At 55.3% G+C, this 17,518-nt stretch overlaps 1 protein-coding gene across 1 annotated transcript; it reads right to left on the bottom strand.

The window, feature by feature from the left end:
* Positions 1–657: 657 nt before the first annotated feature.
* On the bottom strand, positions 658–15,342 carry EXTL1 (exostosin like glycosyltransferase 1). Its single transcript, XM_017856178.1, is given in 12 exon segments — positions 658–1,938; positions 2,099–2,267; positions 3,244–3,404; positions 3,783–3,869; positions 4,613–4,702; positions 5,531–5,585; positions 5,587–5,635; positions 5,829–5,961; positions 6,487–6,606; positions 7,378–7,485; positions 7,784–7,877; positions 13,653–15,342. Coding segments are annotated over 12 exon segments (2,028 nt in total). The 5' UTR covers positions 14,432–15,342; the 3' UTR covers positions 658–1,755.
* Positions 15,343–17,518: the final 2,176 nt, after the last annotated feature.

The raw sequence follows: 17,518 nt of genomic DNA, 5'->3' as shown, positions 1-17,518 counted from the left end.
CCACAGACCTTTTTCTACAGCAGGGTCTGGGGACCTGGTCTGGGCTGCCTGTTGGTACAATACGAACCGCTGGGACTAGCAGTGCCTGGCCCATGGGCAAGGCCATGCCAAGGCAGTTCAGTGTCCTGGGTGTCACAGCTGTGACTGGAAAGGTGCCTCTTTCCCCTGGCTGGGCCTGGCACCCAGCGCCCTCCCCACCCTGGGAATGCTGCCTGGGCCGCAGCTGTATGCTTTCCCACCCACCCTCAGTTCTTGACTGCAGGCCAGACTGCCTCTCCCCCACCTCTTTAATTTCCACTCGCCCTGTACCTCCAGCATCTCACAGCACCACGCCTCCCGAGGGTAACCCACTCTGCCACTCAGCTGTGACTGGCTCTAGGGAGGACCTGAGTCATCCAGGGGCCCGCCGAGGTCAAGCTGGGGGGTGGGGGTGGAAGGCCTTGGAGAGGCCTAAGGGGACAGCATGTTCCTGCCAGTGAGACAGTCACGGGAGTTTCCAGAGCTGCGAGGCCATCAAAGCAGGAAAACACCTGACACCCTGGACCTGAGCTGGACCCACCACCCTCACCCTCTGGAGTCGCACGCGCTCCCAGGCGAGCCCTGAGCCCTAGCCCCTCCCTCGAGCAGCTGCTGTAAGGGTATTTATAGCCTGGAGCATGAGGGGGCAAGGACACGCGCTTTATTTCGGAAGTGATAATTCCAGTTCCAGGTGGGTGAACCCCGGAGGACCTAGTGTCCCCTTCCTCACTCCATCCTCACCTATACCTCTGGGGACAGTACCCGCTCGCGCCCAGTCCACCTAGAAACAGTCCCTTCTGAGTTCCAAGTGTGCAGGCCAAAAAGATGGGGCTGTTCTTCAGATTCCTCTTCCCAGCTTTCAGCCCCCGAGCTGCCCACAGCGCTCACCCTCCACACCCCGGCCGCCCTCTGACCATGGGGGTGACGAGTGCGGCGCGGTGCTGACCTCTAGTGGTCAGCATCGATAGTGCAGGGCAGACGGCAGCGGCTGAGCCGCCGGCGCGCGCCGTACAGGGAGGGGCCGGCCACTTGTTCCCGTCCTGCTTTCCTCGCCCACTCCTCGTTTACCCGCACCCCTCTGCTCCTTGGCTGAGGCTCAAGGAGTGAACCTGACAACCTAGGCGTCTTTGGGCAGCTACCTTCCCGGGACTAGGAATCCTAGGAATGGGGTGGGGAGGCAGTTCTGTTTCTCCGCTCACCCTGTCCCGCGTCCGCCCGCATAGGGCCAGGCACGCAGTTAATGTCTGCCATCCACCTATTCGTCAAATATTTGCGGCACATCTGCCTAGCCAGAGAGAAAAGGACATGAAACGACCAGACCCCCGGGGCTCGCAAGCCAGTCCTGGGGCCTGACCATGCGGGAACTGCGGCAAACACTGGGCTGCGAAAGCGCTAAGGAGACCGAACCCAGCGGGGGCGGGGAGGAAGGCCAGGCAATGTCCCTGGAGGCGGCAATGCTCTGCAAGACAAACAGAAGTTAGCTGGGTGGAGAAGCGGAGAGCGGCGCTCCAGGCGCCCGGCTGAGCCTGCACCGAGGCTCCGCAGCCGAGGGCGGGCGGGCGGGCGGGAGAAGGTAAGGCCACGCCCCCCGGTTGTGACTGGCCAACCGGGATCCGACGTGTGGGCCCGCTGGCTGCCATGATAGGTTCTGTGTCCCAAGGGCGGAGGCCGCAGGCAGGTGTCGCTTGCCCTGGGAGCTGGGCTAGGACCTCCGCTCGGGTCTCCGCGGGTCGCCCCCTAGGGCTTCTCCAGGCTGCGGTACTTCTTGCGCTGCACAGACACCGGGTCCTTAAACAGCACCGGGTCCAGACGCAGACGAGAGGACAGCAACGGCATGTGGCCGAACGCTGCCGCTATCTGGTTGACGCAGTCGGGGGCTGGGGCCTGCGGCTTTGGCCTGGGCCCCGGGCCCCCGGAGGCCTAAGAGGGAAAGAAGCAATGGGTTAACAGGCTTCTCTGCCCTTCCGAACTCCCCACGCCCGTGCAGCAAGAAAGACTGGTATTAGACAGTGAGAGGGAATCCTCCCCACCACCCCTGCCCAATCCCTGCCATTTCCGACCAGTCAGCCTCAGCCCTCACCAGTGGAGCAGCCTCCTGGCGCTGCTTGCTATAGGGCACCTTGATAGGGGGCAGCTTGGTGACTGCCGCTACTAGGAAATTCATCAGGACGTCCACACAGGTGGGTGCCTCATCTGCCAGGGTCCTCAGAACCTTGGGCAGGGAGTGGGTGAAGAGAGTGTGGTAATACCTGGGCAAGGGGAAAAGACAGGGAGAGGCTGCAGCCAAATTCATCCCCAGGCCTCATTCTCCACCCTCCTGACCTCACCTCTCTCTTTGACCCCCATCCCCAAGCCTCTGAGCCTGGCTGCCTCAGAGAGCTCCCATCCCTGGCGTGAACAGCTCTCCACTGTGCTGTGTGCCCCGTGGCTCATCTGCAGTCAGTGATGTGTTCCCTGCCCTCTCCCTCACAGCTCCTTGAGGCACCCATCCTTGGGCTCTGAGCTCTGAACCCAGAGCCAGAATTAGATGGGTTGGGATCAGTTGGTTTCAAAGCCATCAAACATGGAAGCCCAAAGAACAGTTGTGGATGAACCAGGCTGATACTGCTTCGGGTAAGTCTCACTTCACACGGCCCTCAGACAGGCCAACTTCACCTCGCAGACATTAGGTTATTCACTACTCTACTGAGAATTCCCTGCAGAGCTCCTGAGTAATTTACAAGAGGTTCCAGGTTATGCATATTTGATTTAAACATGTTTAAGGAACACCTCTAAAGAGGTCTTACAGAATTCAGTCCCTGTCCCAAGACCAGAGCACTTCAGGCAGCTTCTGGAAGGCCTGGGATGTTCCCCAACTCATCACATCCACATTTATAAAGCATCAGTACTATTCTCTTGTCACCCTACCCCCAGCAAACCCACACACTGCCCTTACTCACTGCATGGCTCTACTTAAAATAACAATAGCTACCATTTGTGGAACCTCTGTGCCAGGGACTTCATTTAATGTTCACACCAGCCCTGGGAGGTGAATCCATCCCATTTTACAGATGAGAAAACAAACTCTAGAGAAGTGAGGAGATTTGCCCAGGATCCCACAGCTGGGAAGTGGCAGATCTGGGCCTTGAACCTGGATCCCTGGGGTCTAGGCCACCCTACTCCATTCAGGGTGGGGGTCTTTAGTCCTCTGATCCTCTGATCCCTGGGCAGGGTGGGGGTCTGTACCTATGGTAGAAGGCGGCTGTGGTGAGAACCATGGAGAATTCGTTGGTCCTCTCAGCAGTGTAGCCCCAGCCACCATGGGCCTCATCCCAGAAATGGCTTGACGTCAGGAAGCCCACCATCCGCTCTGGGAAGCTCTGCCACACCACAAAGGCAAAGTCCACCTGGAGAGGGACTCAAGTGAGCTGTGAGGAAGGACCTCCTAAATGCCTAGAACATCCAGAGAGATGGAGGCAGGGCCAGCCTGGCTGAGGGGCCAGGGCAGGACTCAGGGGAGAGGAGGTGGGAGCCATGGCTTAGAATTGGCTGGAAGTATGGCATGAAAGCTTCTAAGGGCCACAAAAACAATTTCTCAAAAGAGTCCGTGGAAAGCCTCAACGAGACTCCTAAAGAGGAGGCTGCCTGGCTTGCTGGGGTGGTTTCAGATGCAAGAGGTTGGACCTCATGACCTGGGGTCCCCTCAACCCTGGGAACCTGAGGGGCTGCCGGGGCCCTCTGGCTGTGTCCACCCATACTGGGCTTCTCTTGGGCCCAGCCCTCACCTCACTTGTGGAAAGACTGCTGTGGGCATCAAGGCTGAGGATGGCATCTGTTCTGATGGTGCTGTATGGGAAGAAGCGATCACTAACCTGCAGGGAGAAGGGGCGGGGGGGACTCAGTCACTGGAACCTTCCCCCCACCCCCATCCAATAAGTAGGAGCCAATCAGGCACAGTGTAGACGCCTGGGCCATGAATAAAGCCTCCCTTCAGGCACAGTGTAGACGCCTGGGCCTCGAATATGGCAAGCCAGTGCAGAGCTCGTTTTGGGACCTGGGCAACTCATTTGACCTCTCTGGATTTCAGTTTCCCCTTTGGTAAAATGGGGCAGTTAGTCTCTAGGGGCCCTTCCAATTTTGACATCTTGGGATTCCTCCATTGTCATACTGTTGCATCAACTGTGGGAGGAGTGTCAAACATCCCTCATTTGAAAGAAAGAGATCTAGAGAGATGAAGGGACTTGCCCACAACCATGTGGCAGGCAGGTGGTTCACACCAACCACGGTTCCCAGAAGCCTCCCCTTCCTGGCCCAGTGTGCTGCCCTTGGTGCATATTTTCTCAAGATCCCAGGTTTCTCCTCTGTTCCTCATCTGAGATATCAGCGCACTCCTCTGTCTTCCCGCATCACATAAGCCCCCGTGCTCTGGAAGCACAATTCACAGGGACCAGGGAGGAAAGAGAATCATTACTATTAGCCCTGCAGCTGAAACCTACTGTGTCATTCTTCAGCCTCAACTGCGGCTCAGGTCCAAGTATTCATAAAACACCCATGGGTGCCCTCCCCCAGCTCCCAGCATGGACCCACCCCTTTCATGGCTCTCCTCAGCCCTTACCTTCCTGTGCCCATCAATGACTGTCAAGGGCATGGCTGTCTCCGGCCAACTGGATGGGAGTGGCCTCTCATTGCTCCAGAGAACCAAGATCTAGAGGATAGGGGGTTGTTCCTGAAGTCTGGGGTCTAGGGCAGAAGGTGGGTTGCAGGGGGCAGGAGTGATCTTTCTCAAGGTGGAAGAAGTTTGAGAAGTCAATTTTATAAGCTGCACATGGGAGAAGGGTTTAGTTGGATCCATTCATCACTGCTCTCTCCTTGCCTCTGGGCTTGTAGAAGGCAGGAATTCTGGTGACATGAGGGTAGTGACCTATGGCTTTAGAACTCAAGAGAGTTGTCTGTGGTAGTCCCTAGCCTGGGCCCTGACTCCATGCTCCATCCCCATCTTTTCTCGAAGCCTTCATTCTCTTCCTCAGGCTCTTTTATGACTCCCAGCCCAGCTCAATGGCCTGTTTCGAGCCGTCCCGTGTGCACCCTGGCTGAGCTAACTGCTTCACTTCCTCTGCAAGGACTCTTATGAGTCTATCTGTCTTCTCTAGAAGTAAGATTTGACAGTCTGTGTGCCAGAAAATGCTAACCCAGTCTGAATCTCTGGGCAGGATCCTTCCCTGCTTTTTCCCTGCTCAGCATGAAGCCCATAACCTAGTGCTCAGAAAATGACTGCTGAGTAAAGGAATGAATGTTTCCTTCTCCAGCCTCCCTAAGAGACACCCTGCTTTTCACATGGCTTCATCAATTTCCATGGGGAAAAGGCAACAGAATCTTGGGAGTTACAGAAGAAGGCAGCAAGAACACTTGGAAATCGTCCCCATTCCTCCCCTTAAAATGAGTGGTCATCCTTGGGGTCTGGAAGTCTTCAGGGCCCTGCCCTGTCCTTGCCCCCACCCTGGATCCCAGGACTCCAACCGGGAAGGGGGCAGACCTGGGCACAGTGCTGGGAGCCTGCCACCGCCTGGATGAGCTTCAGAGGGGCTGACCTGGGGCCCCACCCAGATCAGGGCGCTGAATCTGCCCTCAGGGCGGGAGCCTGGGGGAATGAGACACAGGCTATTAGGGTGGGAGGGAACAGAACCCCATGAAGAGCGGCCTGAGTAGGGAATCCCGGGGGCCAGGAGAAATGTCAGGGCTTGGGAAGGGTCTTGGTGGGGCTCTCCAGATGAGGCTGGGGCAGCCCTAGGTAGAGCTGAGGGGACTTCAGGTTGTCCCATCCCAGGGCATACCCTGTTGCAGGTGGTAGAAGGGGAAGTCCTGGGGGCTTATGGAAAAAGTGGACAGAGCCAGGAGTGCCCCTGGGGGGCTATTCCACAGCAGCGAGGGGTGAGCTGATGTTCCAAAGATCCGGTCCTGAATAACCTGAAATGAGAGAGGAGCTGAGCAGAGCGAGTGGCCTGTGTGTCCATGGCCACACCTCCCCTTCCAGGCTCTGGGGAGGGTGGCAACTGCATCACCAGTCCTCTGGGGTCAGAAGCTGAGGTCTAGAGTAGGGGGCACTCCATGATGTTGCTCCAGAGGTGGGAGATGGTGGCAGGGTCACTGCTTCCCCTTCCTTCCTCACTCATGACACTAACGGGTCATGACATTTTTCAGGACTCAGAATCCCTCCAAACATAGCACCCCAGGCAGCCATCAGTAGTCAATTGGCATTGGCACGTGCTTTGAAATCTATTTGCTACAGCAGTCTTCTCTACAGATGGGGAAACTGAGGCCAAGATTGGAGAAGAAACTTGCCCCAAATCTCACAGCCAAGTCTCAGATTCATCCCAGGACCATCTTCAAGGAGTGGGGGTGTCCCCAAACACTGGGACAGAGAAGTATCGAGAGGTGACAGGGATGGAGCAGGAGTCAAGGGCCAGGACCCCCATCAGGTGAGCCCCTCACCTCCAGAGTGGTATGGATAACCTTCTCCACCGAGGAGAAGTAGGCATCCCATAGAAACTGGGTCTGCTGACGCAGGGCGAGGACCCGTGCAGGGGACATCTCCTGGAGGGCAGCCAGGACCTGGGGCAGAGAGGGATAAAAGTGCCAGATAATAGAGCAATTTTGAGCCCAGGAAGTCGAGGCTGCAGTGAGCCATATTTATGCCACTGCACTCCAGCCTGAGCAACAGAGCAAGACCCTATCTCCAAAAAAAAAAAAAAAAAGCAGCAGCAGCGTTCAGGGGTCACACAGAGTTGGGTCTGAATGCCACTTGGTAACCATGTGACTGTGATCGAGCTGTTTAACCTGAGTATTTGCTCATTAATTGCTTAGTACATTGTAAAGGCTCCATAAATAAATGGTAATTACTATTAACCCCCTCTACCATTCTCAGGGGATTCAAGGCAGGTCACACATACATTTTTCAGAGCTGGACAGAATTCGTTTCATCAGATGGAAAAGTCTCCATGCGTTTTGCTTTCCCACTCCAGTCCCCATGGAGGCACTCTGAGTTTGAATTTTTTTGTACCCTTCCCCTAAATTGGTATTTAAAAAGTCATAGGCCATTGGAGCTGGGCCCATGGGGATTGTCTGGTCTAGCTCATCCTGTTGTAGAGATGGGAAAACTGAGGCTGCAAGAGGATCAGGACTTGCTCTCAGAGCCCTTAGGAATCTCTAGCTCCATCGGATCCTCTGGGAGCCCCAGAGGGGAGACTTGGTGCTAGGAGAAATTCATCAGTATCCATACAAGGCAGACAGGAATGAGGACTGAGGCCAGCCTCGATTCAGGATTCTGGGTCCCTCCCCTGTCCTGGGTCCAGTTCCCACCCTGTGGGCAGGGCTCTGAGCTACCTGAAGTGGGAGCCTCTCATCAGCTACGATGGCTGCCTTGGTCCAGTCGATGACCTCGGAGAAGGGCAGCTCCCAGCGGGGGCTGAGAAGCACTGGGATGCAGCCGGCCTGGGGGGCGGGGAGGTCACTGGGGAGCCCAGCCCCACCCTGCACATACTCACCTCCCACCCAGTGCCAAGTCAGTAGCTGCTGCTGTTGGGGGCAAGGAGGACAGGAACATGGGGGCGTTTCAGGGAAGAGAGGTTATGGTTGTTCTGCAGAGTGTGCAGTGAATGGGGACACAGGCACACCTGAGTCCAGGAGTAAAGGGGCAGGCAGCTCACTGCCCCTTCTCATTGGCCTGGACCCAGCCAGCTCATGAGTGCTGGGGGACAGAGGACAGGTGATGTTCAAATTGGGGTTGTACCTGCAGGGCTTGCAGGAAGCGCGAGGCAGCCTCTGGACGGTGGCCAGAGATGAGGCAGAAGGTGGCATTGGGCAGAGTCTCCCGGCGCTGGGTCCTAAAGAGGCACACAGGAAGGTCCCAGTACACATGAGCTTAGACAGTGCCCTTCGCCCCACTGGGCTCCCTCAATGGGAGCACCCCACACCCCTGCACCCCACACCCACACTCCCAAATGTGCAAACCCACTCATGCATACGCACAGTCGCACACTGACACACACAAACACAAGCCTCACACCAGCCACGCGTCTGCGGTTGGACTAGGAGGCAGGAGCCCTGCATTCTAGCTCTGCCTCTTCCCTCAGTGGCCTTAGAGACCTCCCTTGCCTTTCTCTGACCTCAGTTTCCTCATCTGTAACATGGGAGGCAGAGGGCGCTGATGTTTCCAAGGCCCTGCCTGACTTAGACATGCACGTCTGCCCTCCCCCACTCGGCCACAGGCAGACTTTCAGCACCCCTTGCCTGCGTGGCCTCTGAGCCCAGCCCTCCCCCACGCTGAAAGCCAGGCCCAAGAAAGGCTCCTCTGTCATGAGGTGGGCTGGGCCCCCAGCCTGGAACCACACAGGAAGCTGCTGCCCAGAGGCCCCCGGCCCAGAGGACAGGCATCTTCTGTTCCTCCCACCTACCCCCCCACCGCCACAGCCCAGGGCCACACTCAGGCTGTGTGTGCCTGTGGGGGAGGGCAGGAGTCCCAGCCTCCTCAGAGCCACCCCTTGCAATTGTCCACCCAGGGGACCATCGCCTGTGACCCAGTCGGGGGAGGGATAAAGGGAGGGACCAGGACACAGGCCTGCTCAGTGTGGGACTCATGACTATGGCCCTGGGGGTCCTAGGACCCTCCTCAGTTACAGCCTGCTTGGCTCTGAGCCTGAACCTCCAAGAAGCAGACCTGGGAGTACTTAGGCAGCCTCGGGGCCCTGCCCCATTGAACAGATGGGGAAACTGAGGCCCAGAGAGACCCAAGGACCAGCTCAGGGTCACAGATAGGGTTGGGGTGGAGCTGGGACTAGAGCAGAGATGTGCCAGCTCCTGACTCCGAGTTACCTGAACCACCCCAGAGCTGCTGTTTTAGGGGTCTCCCAGGGGACCCCAGCCTTCTTTCTCCTCCCTCCATGCTTAAGTGTCCACTAGGCCCTCCCTGGAAGAAGCCACAAGTAACCACCAGGACACCCTTCACCTCATTCTGCCACAGCAGAAGCCAACCAGGTACAGCCCCCTTCACCCCCAAGTCAACCTCTAAGGAACTGAAAACCTCTAGGTTAAGGCTGAATAAACTGCACCACTGAGCCTTAACCTCCCTTGATCCTCTGTGCCTTTAAGATCTCTTCTCGCTCACACTGGAGGGCCCCTCCCTGCCTTGTCAGCCTGAGGAAGTCCTCCTACTCATCTTTTTCTTCTCAGACAAGCTCTTGTTCTGTCACCCAGCCTGGAGTACAGTGGTGCCATCACAGCTCACTGCAGCCTCGGCTTCCCGGGATCAAGCAATTCTCCTGCCTCGGCCTCTTGAGTAGCTGGGACTACAGGCGTGTGCCACAGCGTCTGTTTTTGTTTTTGTTGTGTAGGGATGGGGTCTCTCTGTGTTGCCCAGGCTGTCTCAAACTCCTGGCCTCAAGTGATCCTCCTGCCTCAGTCTCCCAAAGTGTTGAGATTACAGATATAAACCACCACACCTGGCCTTTTCCTACGCTGTCTTAATGTGTAAGCTGAAACATCACCTTCTCTGGGAAGCCCTCCTTGATGTCTCCAGAGATGGTTCTCTGTGCTACCACCTCCCGGTGGACTGCAGTAGTAATGATCCAAGCTAACCTATACTGAGTATGTACTTTGCTCCAGGCACTGTTTTAAGTGCTTTACATGTATTAACTCAGTTCATTCTCACAGCACCTCTATGAGATAGGAGGGGAGGTATGCACTGTTATTATCTCATTTTACAGATGAGAAAACTGAAACCAAAAGAGGTCACACAGCTCTTGAGTAGAGGAGCCAGGTAGGCAGCCGGTGCAGCCTCTCTCTGCTTAACAATGTCGAACAATTGACTTGCCTGTCTCTCCTACAAGGCTGAGCTCTTTGAGGATGGGGCTGTACCTCCCTCATCTCAGTATGCCCAGGGCTTAGCAGAGTGGTGGAGAATGGGAGCTCAGTGGGTGCTGCCGAATGCTCAGTGTGACACTAGGGAATAGATGTGGGACCAAGAGACCAGGTATCTGGGAGGTCAATTTCAGCAGAAATTCTAGTGATGGAGTTGGCTGAGAGTGCAGCCAGTGGGCGGTCTTTGGAGGTGGTGAGTTCCCCATCAGTAAAGGTAAATAAGCAGAGTCTGGATGAGCACCTTTGGCGGGGAACAGGGAGTGTGTTACAGAGGAAACTTGTGCATCTATGTGGTGACCACTGAAGAAGTCTTAGGCTTCTGTGACCACATAAGGTACCTGCCATAGACTCAGGGCCTCAGTACCCAAGGGTGGTCAGTGTGGCTGTGCCCATGGCCTCAGTGCTCTACTAGGGCCTGGCCATAGGCAAGGCCACATTGTGACTTCCATGTGCCCTAGGCACTTCGGCCTTCACAGTCCCTCCTGCCATAAAAAAAGAATATAGTTGATAACTGTGTTGGTATAAAAACAAGCAATATTATATATTAAAACATTTTCTGCTGGGCACCGTGGCTCATTCCTGTAATCTCAGTACTTTGGGAGGCTGAGGCAGGCGGATCATTTGAAGTCAGGAGTTTGAGACCAGCCTGAGCAACATGGTGAAACCCTATCTCTACTAAAAATACAAAAATTAGCTGGACGTAGTGGCGTGTGCCTGTAATCCCAGCTACTCAGGAGGCCGAGGCAGGAGAATTGCTTGAACCCAGGAAGTGGAGGCTGCAGTGAGCCAAGATTGTTCCATTGCACTCCAGCCTGGGTGACAGAGCAAGACTTCGTCTAAAAAAAAAAAATTTTTTCTTCTCCTGAAAGTTTCATTTTTAATTCTGAGTTTTTTTTTTTGTTTTTTTTTTTATTGAAGATATGGATTTCAAGGAGAAGAAGGTCATCATTCTATGGGGTCTTTCTCACTCTGCTGCCCAGGCTGGAGTGCAGTGGCATTATCTCACTGCAGCATTGACCCCCTGGGCTCAAGCGCTCCTCTCACCTCAGCCTCCCAAGTAGTGGGACTACAGGCTTGCATCACCACACCAAGCTAATGCTTGTAATTTTTGTAGAGACAGGGTCTCACCATGTTGCCTAAGCTCAGGCAATCCACACACCTCAGCCTCCCAAAGTGCTGGGATCACAGGCGTGAGCCACTGTGCCCAGCCCTGATTTTCAAAAAATGAAAATATTTTCATGAGCCTATAAAAGTATCATGAGCCCTAGGTACTGACTGCGCCCCTTGTTCCCAATGGATACAGCCTGGGGGATTTTAAAGCATGCATCAAATTTATGTTTAAAAATGGGGGAGAATATACATATTGCTTGTACACATGCAGAGTTTCTCAGAAAAGACACATAAGAAACTGGAAGCGGTGTTTGGCTCCAGGCAGGAAAACTGGGTGGCCGGGAGACAGGGATAGAAGGGAGGCTTTTCACTCTATGCCCTTTTGTGCCTTTGGAATTTTGTACCATGTGAATGAATTACCTATTCATAAAAATGAATAAATAACAATTTGAATGGGTGGAGATATATTCCAAAGCAACAAGAGACCGTTCAGCCAAGGTGGAAAAACATGGGCTTTGGAGCCAGAAGTACAGGGCTGAATCCCAACTCCACTGCTTCCAAGCGCCTGATTAGAAAAGTGAGGGGCCCATGGAGAACAGGGAACCTTGTCACCCTGGGCTACTCCACTCTCTGGGCCTGTTTTCCATTCCCTGAAATGGAGATAATAATACCTCCCTTGAAGGCTGCATGACAGGATCAGCAGTGACTTAGGTAAAGTGCCTGGCACAGCACCTGGCCCAAGCCAGGCACTCCTTAAATGTAGCCTCCTCCCCTCCCCACTCTCGCCCGGCTGAGTGAATGTGGGGCGGTGGCAGGGACTGTGAATGGCCTCTTTCTCTGGCCGGCACTTGTTTATTCAAGCTATCTCTCTCACTCTGTCCCTACACCGTCTGGCCCAGGCAGCTGCCTGGCACTTCGGAGAAAGTGAGGCTCAAGCCACTCCAGAGATGACAAGTCCTGTCACCTTCAGGGAGGCTGAGGCCAAAGACAAAACTTGAAGGTCAGAGGACAAGACTGCCAAGCTTCACCCCTGGGAAATAAAACTTATCAAAAATGCTACTCAGAGGGTGACCCATGCTAATTAGAAAACTGTGGGCAGCTCTGGCCAACTTCAGATCCATTAGTAAACAGTTAATGAGTGCCTACCTGCTGCGCGCAGTTCTCTAACTTCCAGTTTCTCAAAGAAGTTCAGGCTGAAATCACTTTCAGGTTCATCAACAATGAACTGTGCTTAGCGGTAACTAAAGTCAGCTGAAAAAAGAACTTCCTGCAAGCAAGAGTACCTGAGTGCCTCATCAGAAAAGTGAGGGAGGGCATGGCAAAGGGAGAGCCTTGTTGCCCAAAATGAGCTTCTGCCTGAGCTCTGAGCTGCAGGGGCTCGGGTGAGATCCCTGACTTTTCAGGTTCCCGCCCTGGAGACCATTAGGGATGGGTCCCGGCAGAAGGACCCTGGGGCTGACCGGGCAAGTCCATTCTTACTCCTGGCTGTGAGGGCTGCCTGTACCCTCAGGAGGTGGAAGGATCCCATTCCCACAAGAGCCCTTTGGCTGAGAGAAGTCCCAGAAGCCCCAAGCAGAGGCAAGAATTCCTGGGAGGGAGTGGAGCTCAGAATAGCTGATGTTGTTCCAGCAGAGAACAGAGAGAGAGACCTGAGGGAGGAGCAAAGGGAGGATACCAGAGCGACAGTTCCCTACTCAGGTCTGCCCCGGGAGGGGCGGGATTCAGAAGGAACCCTCTGCCACCGGGGCCCTGGACAGCCTCAGAAGAACTCTCATTCTTGCCTGCCCAGCTCGCCTTTGGAGGCTGCTGGCCTGCTGGGGACACAGAGGGGTTAGAGTACTTAGGTGATAACTATCACCTGAGGCTCATCCCCCCAACTAGCCCAGGTGGAAAAGAGTTTCCGCGCAAGCTCACCATGTCCCACAGGCCCCCAGCCCCTTATATGTCAAGGGCCTCTCACTGGCAGGAAATTCTTCTTCAGACCTGACCTACGTCATATTTGCTAGAACCAAAGGCTGTTTCCTTGAGAGGTTAATCCCCAAAATTAGACACAGGAGCAGCTTCCAGCTGTGACTGTGAGGCCCCTCTGAGGCATTTGATGAGGTTGATCATAAACTTCTGCTTAAAACTCAGAATTCTCATACTGAAGGCTTTGGAGATAGGCAATTCTGGATCAGAATACTGGCTCTTTCCAGCTGGGTGGCCTCAGGAAAATTACTTAACCTGTCTGAGCTTTCATGTCTGGTACACAAACACTTAAATGCTAACAACTAGCATATTTTATTATAATCATTATTTATAAAAGTGCTTAGCACAGAGTAAAGCACTATACAAGTGTATGTGGGGAAAAAAAATATTAGGGTAGGAGGTTTGGAATGAGTCATGTTTTATGTTTTGAAAGACCCCCAGGGGAAAATTCCAAAACCTACCTTAGACACCCCTTGTGTCAAGTCCCCATCTTAATGGAAGTGCTTTCTGCCATCTAACTTGGCTCCCACCTGCTGCAGCTGAGGCCTAAGTCTGCCAGGACTACCTGGTTCTCCCATCTCAGTCCTGTCTTCTGCCCTCGTCTCTGGGCTTGCGTCTATTCCAGCCCCCTCCCATCCGGCCCCCAAGGCAAAAGTTTCACTTACTGCCTAGATCCTGGGTCTTGCTCACAGTGTGCATCCCAGGGGCAGGCAGAGGAGCCGGTGTCTGCTGTGCGCCACCCACCCCTCTCCTCTTCCAGGGCTAGCAGAGCTATCCCGGGCTGGGGGCTGTGTTGCTGCAGCTGGCCAGGAGCCCCACCTCGCAACGGGTGGGCTTCAGGGAGAAAAGGGAGGGCCACATCAAAGCCAGGCCGGAAGGAGTCCACCGTAGGGCTGGCCTCAGCTACCATAGCCTGTCCCAGCTGGAAGGTCTTGGGGCAGGGAGCTGGGTGGAGACGGAGGACCAGATGGTTCCTGCCCCTGTTCCATTGCAGAGGCATTGAGCTGCACTCTCCAGTCTGGGCATCCAGGCTGAGGAGGAAGAGGAGGCAGGCCCCAGCAGGGCTGAATGTGTGGAAGCGAGAGCCCTCAATGGAAGCCAGGATCCTGTGATGAGTCTCAGAGATCGGTCCAGAAGCTGGGTACACGAATACCTTAAGGCCATCGCCCCTGCACTTCGAGGTGTCAAAGCAGGCTCCCCAGTTGCAGCTACCACCATGAGGGGCTTGAGGAGGTGAAGCGGCATCTTCTGGGAGCTCTCCAGCCTGGGAGAAGCTCTGCAGGAGCTCTGCGTCCAGCCAGCGCGGCCAGCCTTGGGAAGCCCCAGGCCGAGGTCTGGGAGGCAATGCCAGACGGAGAAGGGAGAAGCCTCCCAGCAGGACAAGCAGGAGCCAGGAGGCTGACAGTGCCAGCCAGAGGGACTTTCTTCTCCTCCACGACTGCATGTGGCCACCCACAGTCAGGGCTGGGGAAGCTGGGAGGCCTCTGCCAGCAAGCAGGAAGAGCAGGGCCTGGGGCGGGCGACCAGAGCTGGGACCCACCTGCTAGTCCTGCCCTCTCATTGTACAGATGGGAAGACTGAGGCCCATTGAGACCAGGCTGCCTGTCTAAGGTCAGACAGTGAGTCACCAGCCAGGCAGGAGGAGGCCAGGTGGGACCCAGTTTGCTGGCCTGGCCCCCCTGCTCTCAGGACTCTGCCTTCTTGGCCTTTAGACAACCAAGCCAGCCTTTGCCCTCCCAGCAGGGACCCCTGCCCCTGGGCACTGCTCTGGCTGACACAACCCCTGTCCAGAATGCAGGGCCGTGTCCCCCTGACCTCCTGGCTGCACCCTTGACCTTGCCCTCAACTGAGAGGAAGGCTATCTGCCAGGCCATGGGGACCAGTCAGAGCTCCCACAAGGGGCGGCTTGGCCAGGGACGGGCTGGAGGGAGCTGGGCTGGTCTTCCCGCTCCTCCCCTTGCCTGAGCAGCCCTGGCTGCCCCTGTGCCCGCTGGCAGACACTCCTGGACTGTGGCCCCTGTGGCTGGAGCTAAAATTAGACCCTGTGTCCCATGTGGATCATCGGAGTCAGCTGAGGTCACAGCCTGGGTGCAGCCGGTGTCCCCCGCCTTGGATGGCCAGGCGGGTTCAGGGTCCTGGTCCTCATCAACTCTGCCACTGCACCAGCTCAGGAAGTGCAGCCCCTCTTCCCCACAGCCCAGCAGCTGCCCTGCACCATCTGGCTTGGAGCTATCATAGTGCAGGGGCCAGGGCCGCTGTGCCAAGCCCCCCAAACCCTACGGTGTCTTTTCCCGTCCCTCTCCAGTCGGCATCTGGCCCATCTAGATCTCTTTCCTTAGCAGCAGCCTGGCTCCTCCCCTGCCAGCCCTGATTCGCTCCTGGCTGGGAGGCAGGGTCTCCATTTAACCCCTTTCAAACCAGTTTCCTCAACTGCTCATCAAACCATCAAGTACCACAACTCACAGCTGTCCATGAGCTATCACAGCCTCTGTCTCTCAGTCCTCCAGCCACCCTCCAAGGCAGAGATTTACCTGTCATTTCTTACAGATAAGGAAAGCACAGAGAGGAGGTGAACTCTTTCTAAGGTGACCCAGCTAAGAAGCGGCAGGGTGGGGATTTGAATCCTGAGCTCCTGATCGGCGGCCACCCCAGCTGTGGGCTCCGTGGCTGGAGCAAAAACTAGACCCTGCATCTGCTGTGGGCCATCAGAGTCAGTGGAGGTCAGAACCTGAGTGTAAGGAATCTCCGAATCAGCAGATAAGAAGGTCAACAGATGAGACGAGTGAGGAATTAAGGGGTGGGGGTGACAGAATCGGGTAAGGTGTCCCCAACTGTCCCCAGGATTGGTCTCTTTTCCTTCAGCAGCCCCACCCCCGATCTCCTCCAATTCCCAGCCTTTTGCTCCAGTCCTTATGGAAAGTTCTTCCTGCACTTGACTCTCCATTAGTCCAGACCCCATGCAGGGATTTCCCTGGTCAGTGCCCTGTGAGGGGAGTCAGGAGTGGGTGATGTCAGCCACTGAGGAATCTCTGGGGTGACGGTGGAGACACCCTCTGGCCACGAGGAGTCCTGGGCTGATGAGGGAAGGCACAGGGAGTCGGCAGGCTTGAGTGGGCTCCGCCTTTTCCCCTGACTGCCTCGGGAGTGTGGGGCCTCTGTCACCTTATCTCTGGGATGGGCATAATCTCAGCCAGGAATGGGTTGCCAGGTTGACCCAGGCCTGTCCCCTGGGGTCCCTCAACAAGTGGTGGCCTCCTTTCCCCTGCGTGCCTCCCCTTGATCTTGGAGGGCTGCTGATCAGACGAGGGAGCCGCCATGGGACTTTTTGCCCTCGGTGAGCAGCCAGCCTGAGACTGTCCTAAAAATGGCCCACAAAGGACACTGAGCTCTTGGCACTAACCGTTCAGCCACTCAGCAATGAACTGCGGCTCCTGCACACCTCAGTTTTCCCATGCCAAGAGGCACCCACACAGGCCACTGGCTGCTCCCGCTTCGCACGCCCCCCTCTCACCGTGCCCAGTCAACACCTCATCCTGCAGGAGTCAGCTGAAAGCTTCCTTCGCACAGGAGGCTTCTCCAGTGATCCTCAGGCTGGGTTAGAGCCCCCCTCTAGGTCCTCATGCCATTCCTTCATCCCTCTATCCCTATACACAGTCATCCATTCATCTAACAAACACTTATGAGTGTTGAATATGGGCCAGGTTCTGAGCTAGGCCAGGGGGCACGACCCTGAGTAAGAGTAATCATAGCTGACACTCATTGCACTTACCCTGTGCCAAGCATCTCTCGTTTGTATTAGCTCATTTCATCCTTGCCCCAACCCTAGGAGGGAGAAATTGTGATGATCCACATTTTACAGTGGAGAAAGCTTGAGGCCCAAGGAGCTTAAGTAATTTGCCTAAATTCCCATGACTTAGCCAGGTAGTACACTCCTGTAACCACTGTACCATTCCAGCTCCCAACAGGGAGGGAGACAGACGCGTCCCCACCCTCCAGAGCTCACTGTCCTGGAGAAGACAATTACAGAACTAGGCAATTGCAGGCAAGTACAGAATGAGGGGAGAGTACCCCGAGAGTACACAGAGGGGCTGCCTAGCCCAGGGGGCCCGAGAAGGCTTCCAAGGAAGTGATACCTACCCTAAGACCTGAAAGAGAGCAATCTGGTTTGTAGAAAAATCGCTGTGGCTCTCTGTGTGGGGACAGACAGGAAATGGCAGGATTGGAGGCAGGGACAGCTTTTTGACTGGTCTGTCACCCCACAAGTCTCTCATTCATTCAACAGCTATTTAATGAACCCCTACTGTGGGGCCAGGCAGGTCTTAAGGGCAGTGAGCAAAGCAGAAAAAATCTTGCCCTCCTGGAACTTACCCTCCAGGGAGGGGAAATAGGCAAGAAACAAAATGAATAAATATCTCATGCTATTTGACAGTAACTGCTGGGGAGATGGGATGGGTTGCAATGTCAGACAGAAACACGGGAGGCCTCATCAAAAAGCTGGCATTTGTGGCCTGGTACAGTAGCTCACATTTGT

The sequence above is a fragment of the Rhinopithecus bieti genome, unplaced genomic scaffold, assembly GCF_001698545.2.
Source record: "Rhinopithecus bieti isolate Rb0 unplaced genomic scaffold, ASM169854v2 scaffold_41644, whole genome shotgun sequence".
NCBI classification, from domain to species: Eukaryota; Metazoa; Chordata; class Mammalia; order Primates; family Cercopithecidae; genus Rhinopithecus; species Rhinopithecus bieti.
Note: the sequence above shows the minus strand (reverse complement) of the source record. Positions and strands in the feature narration are given on the sequence as shown.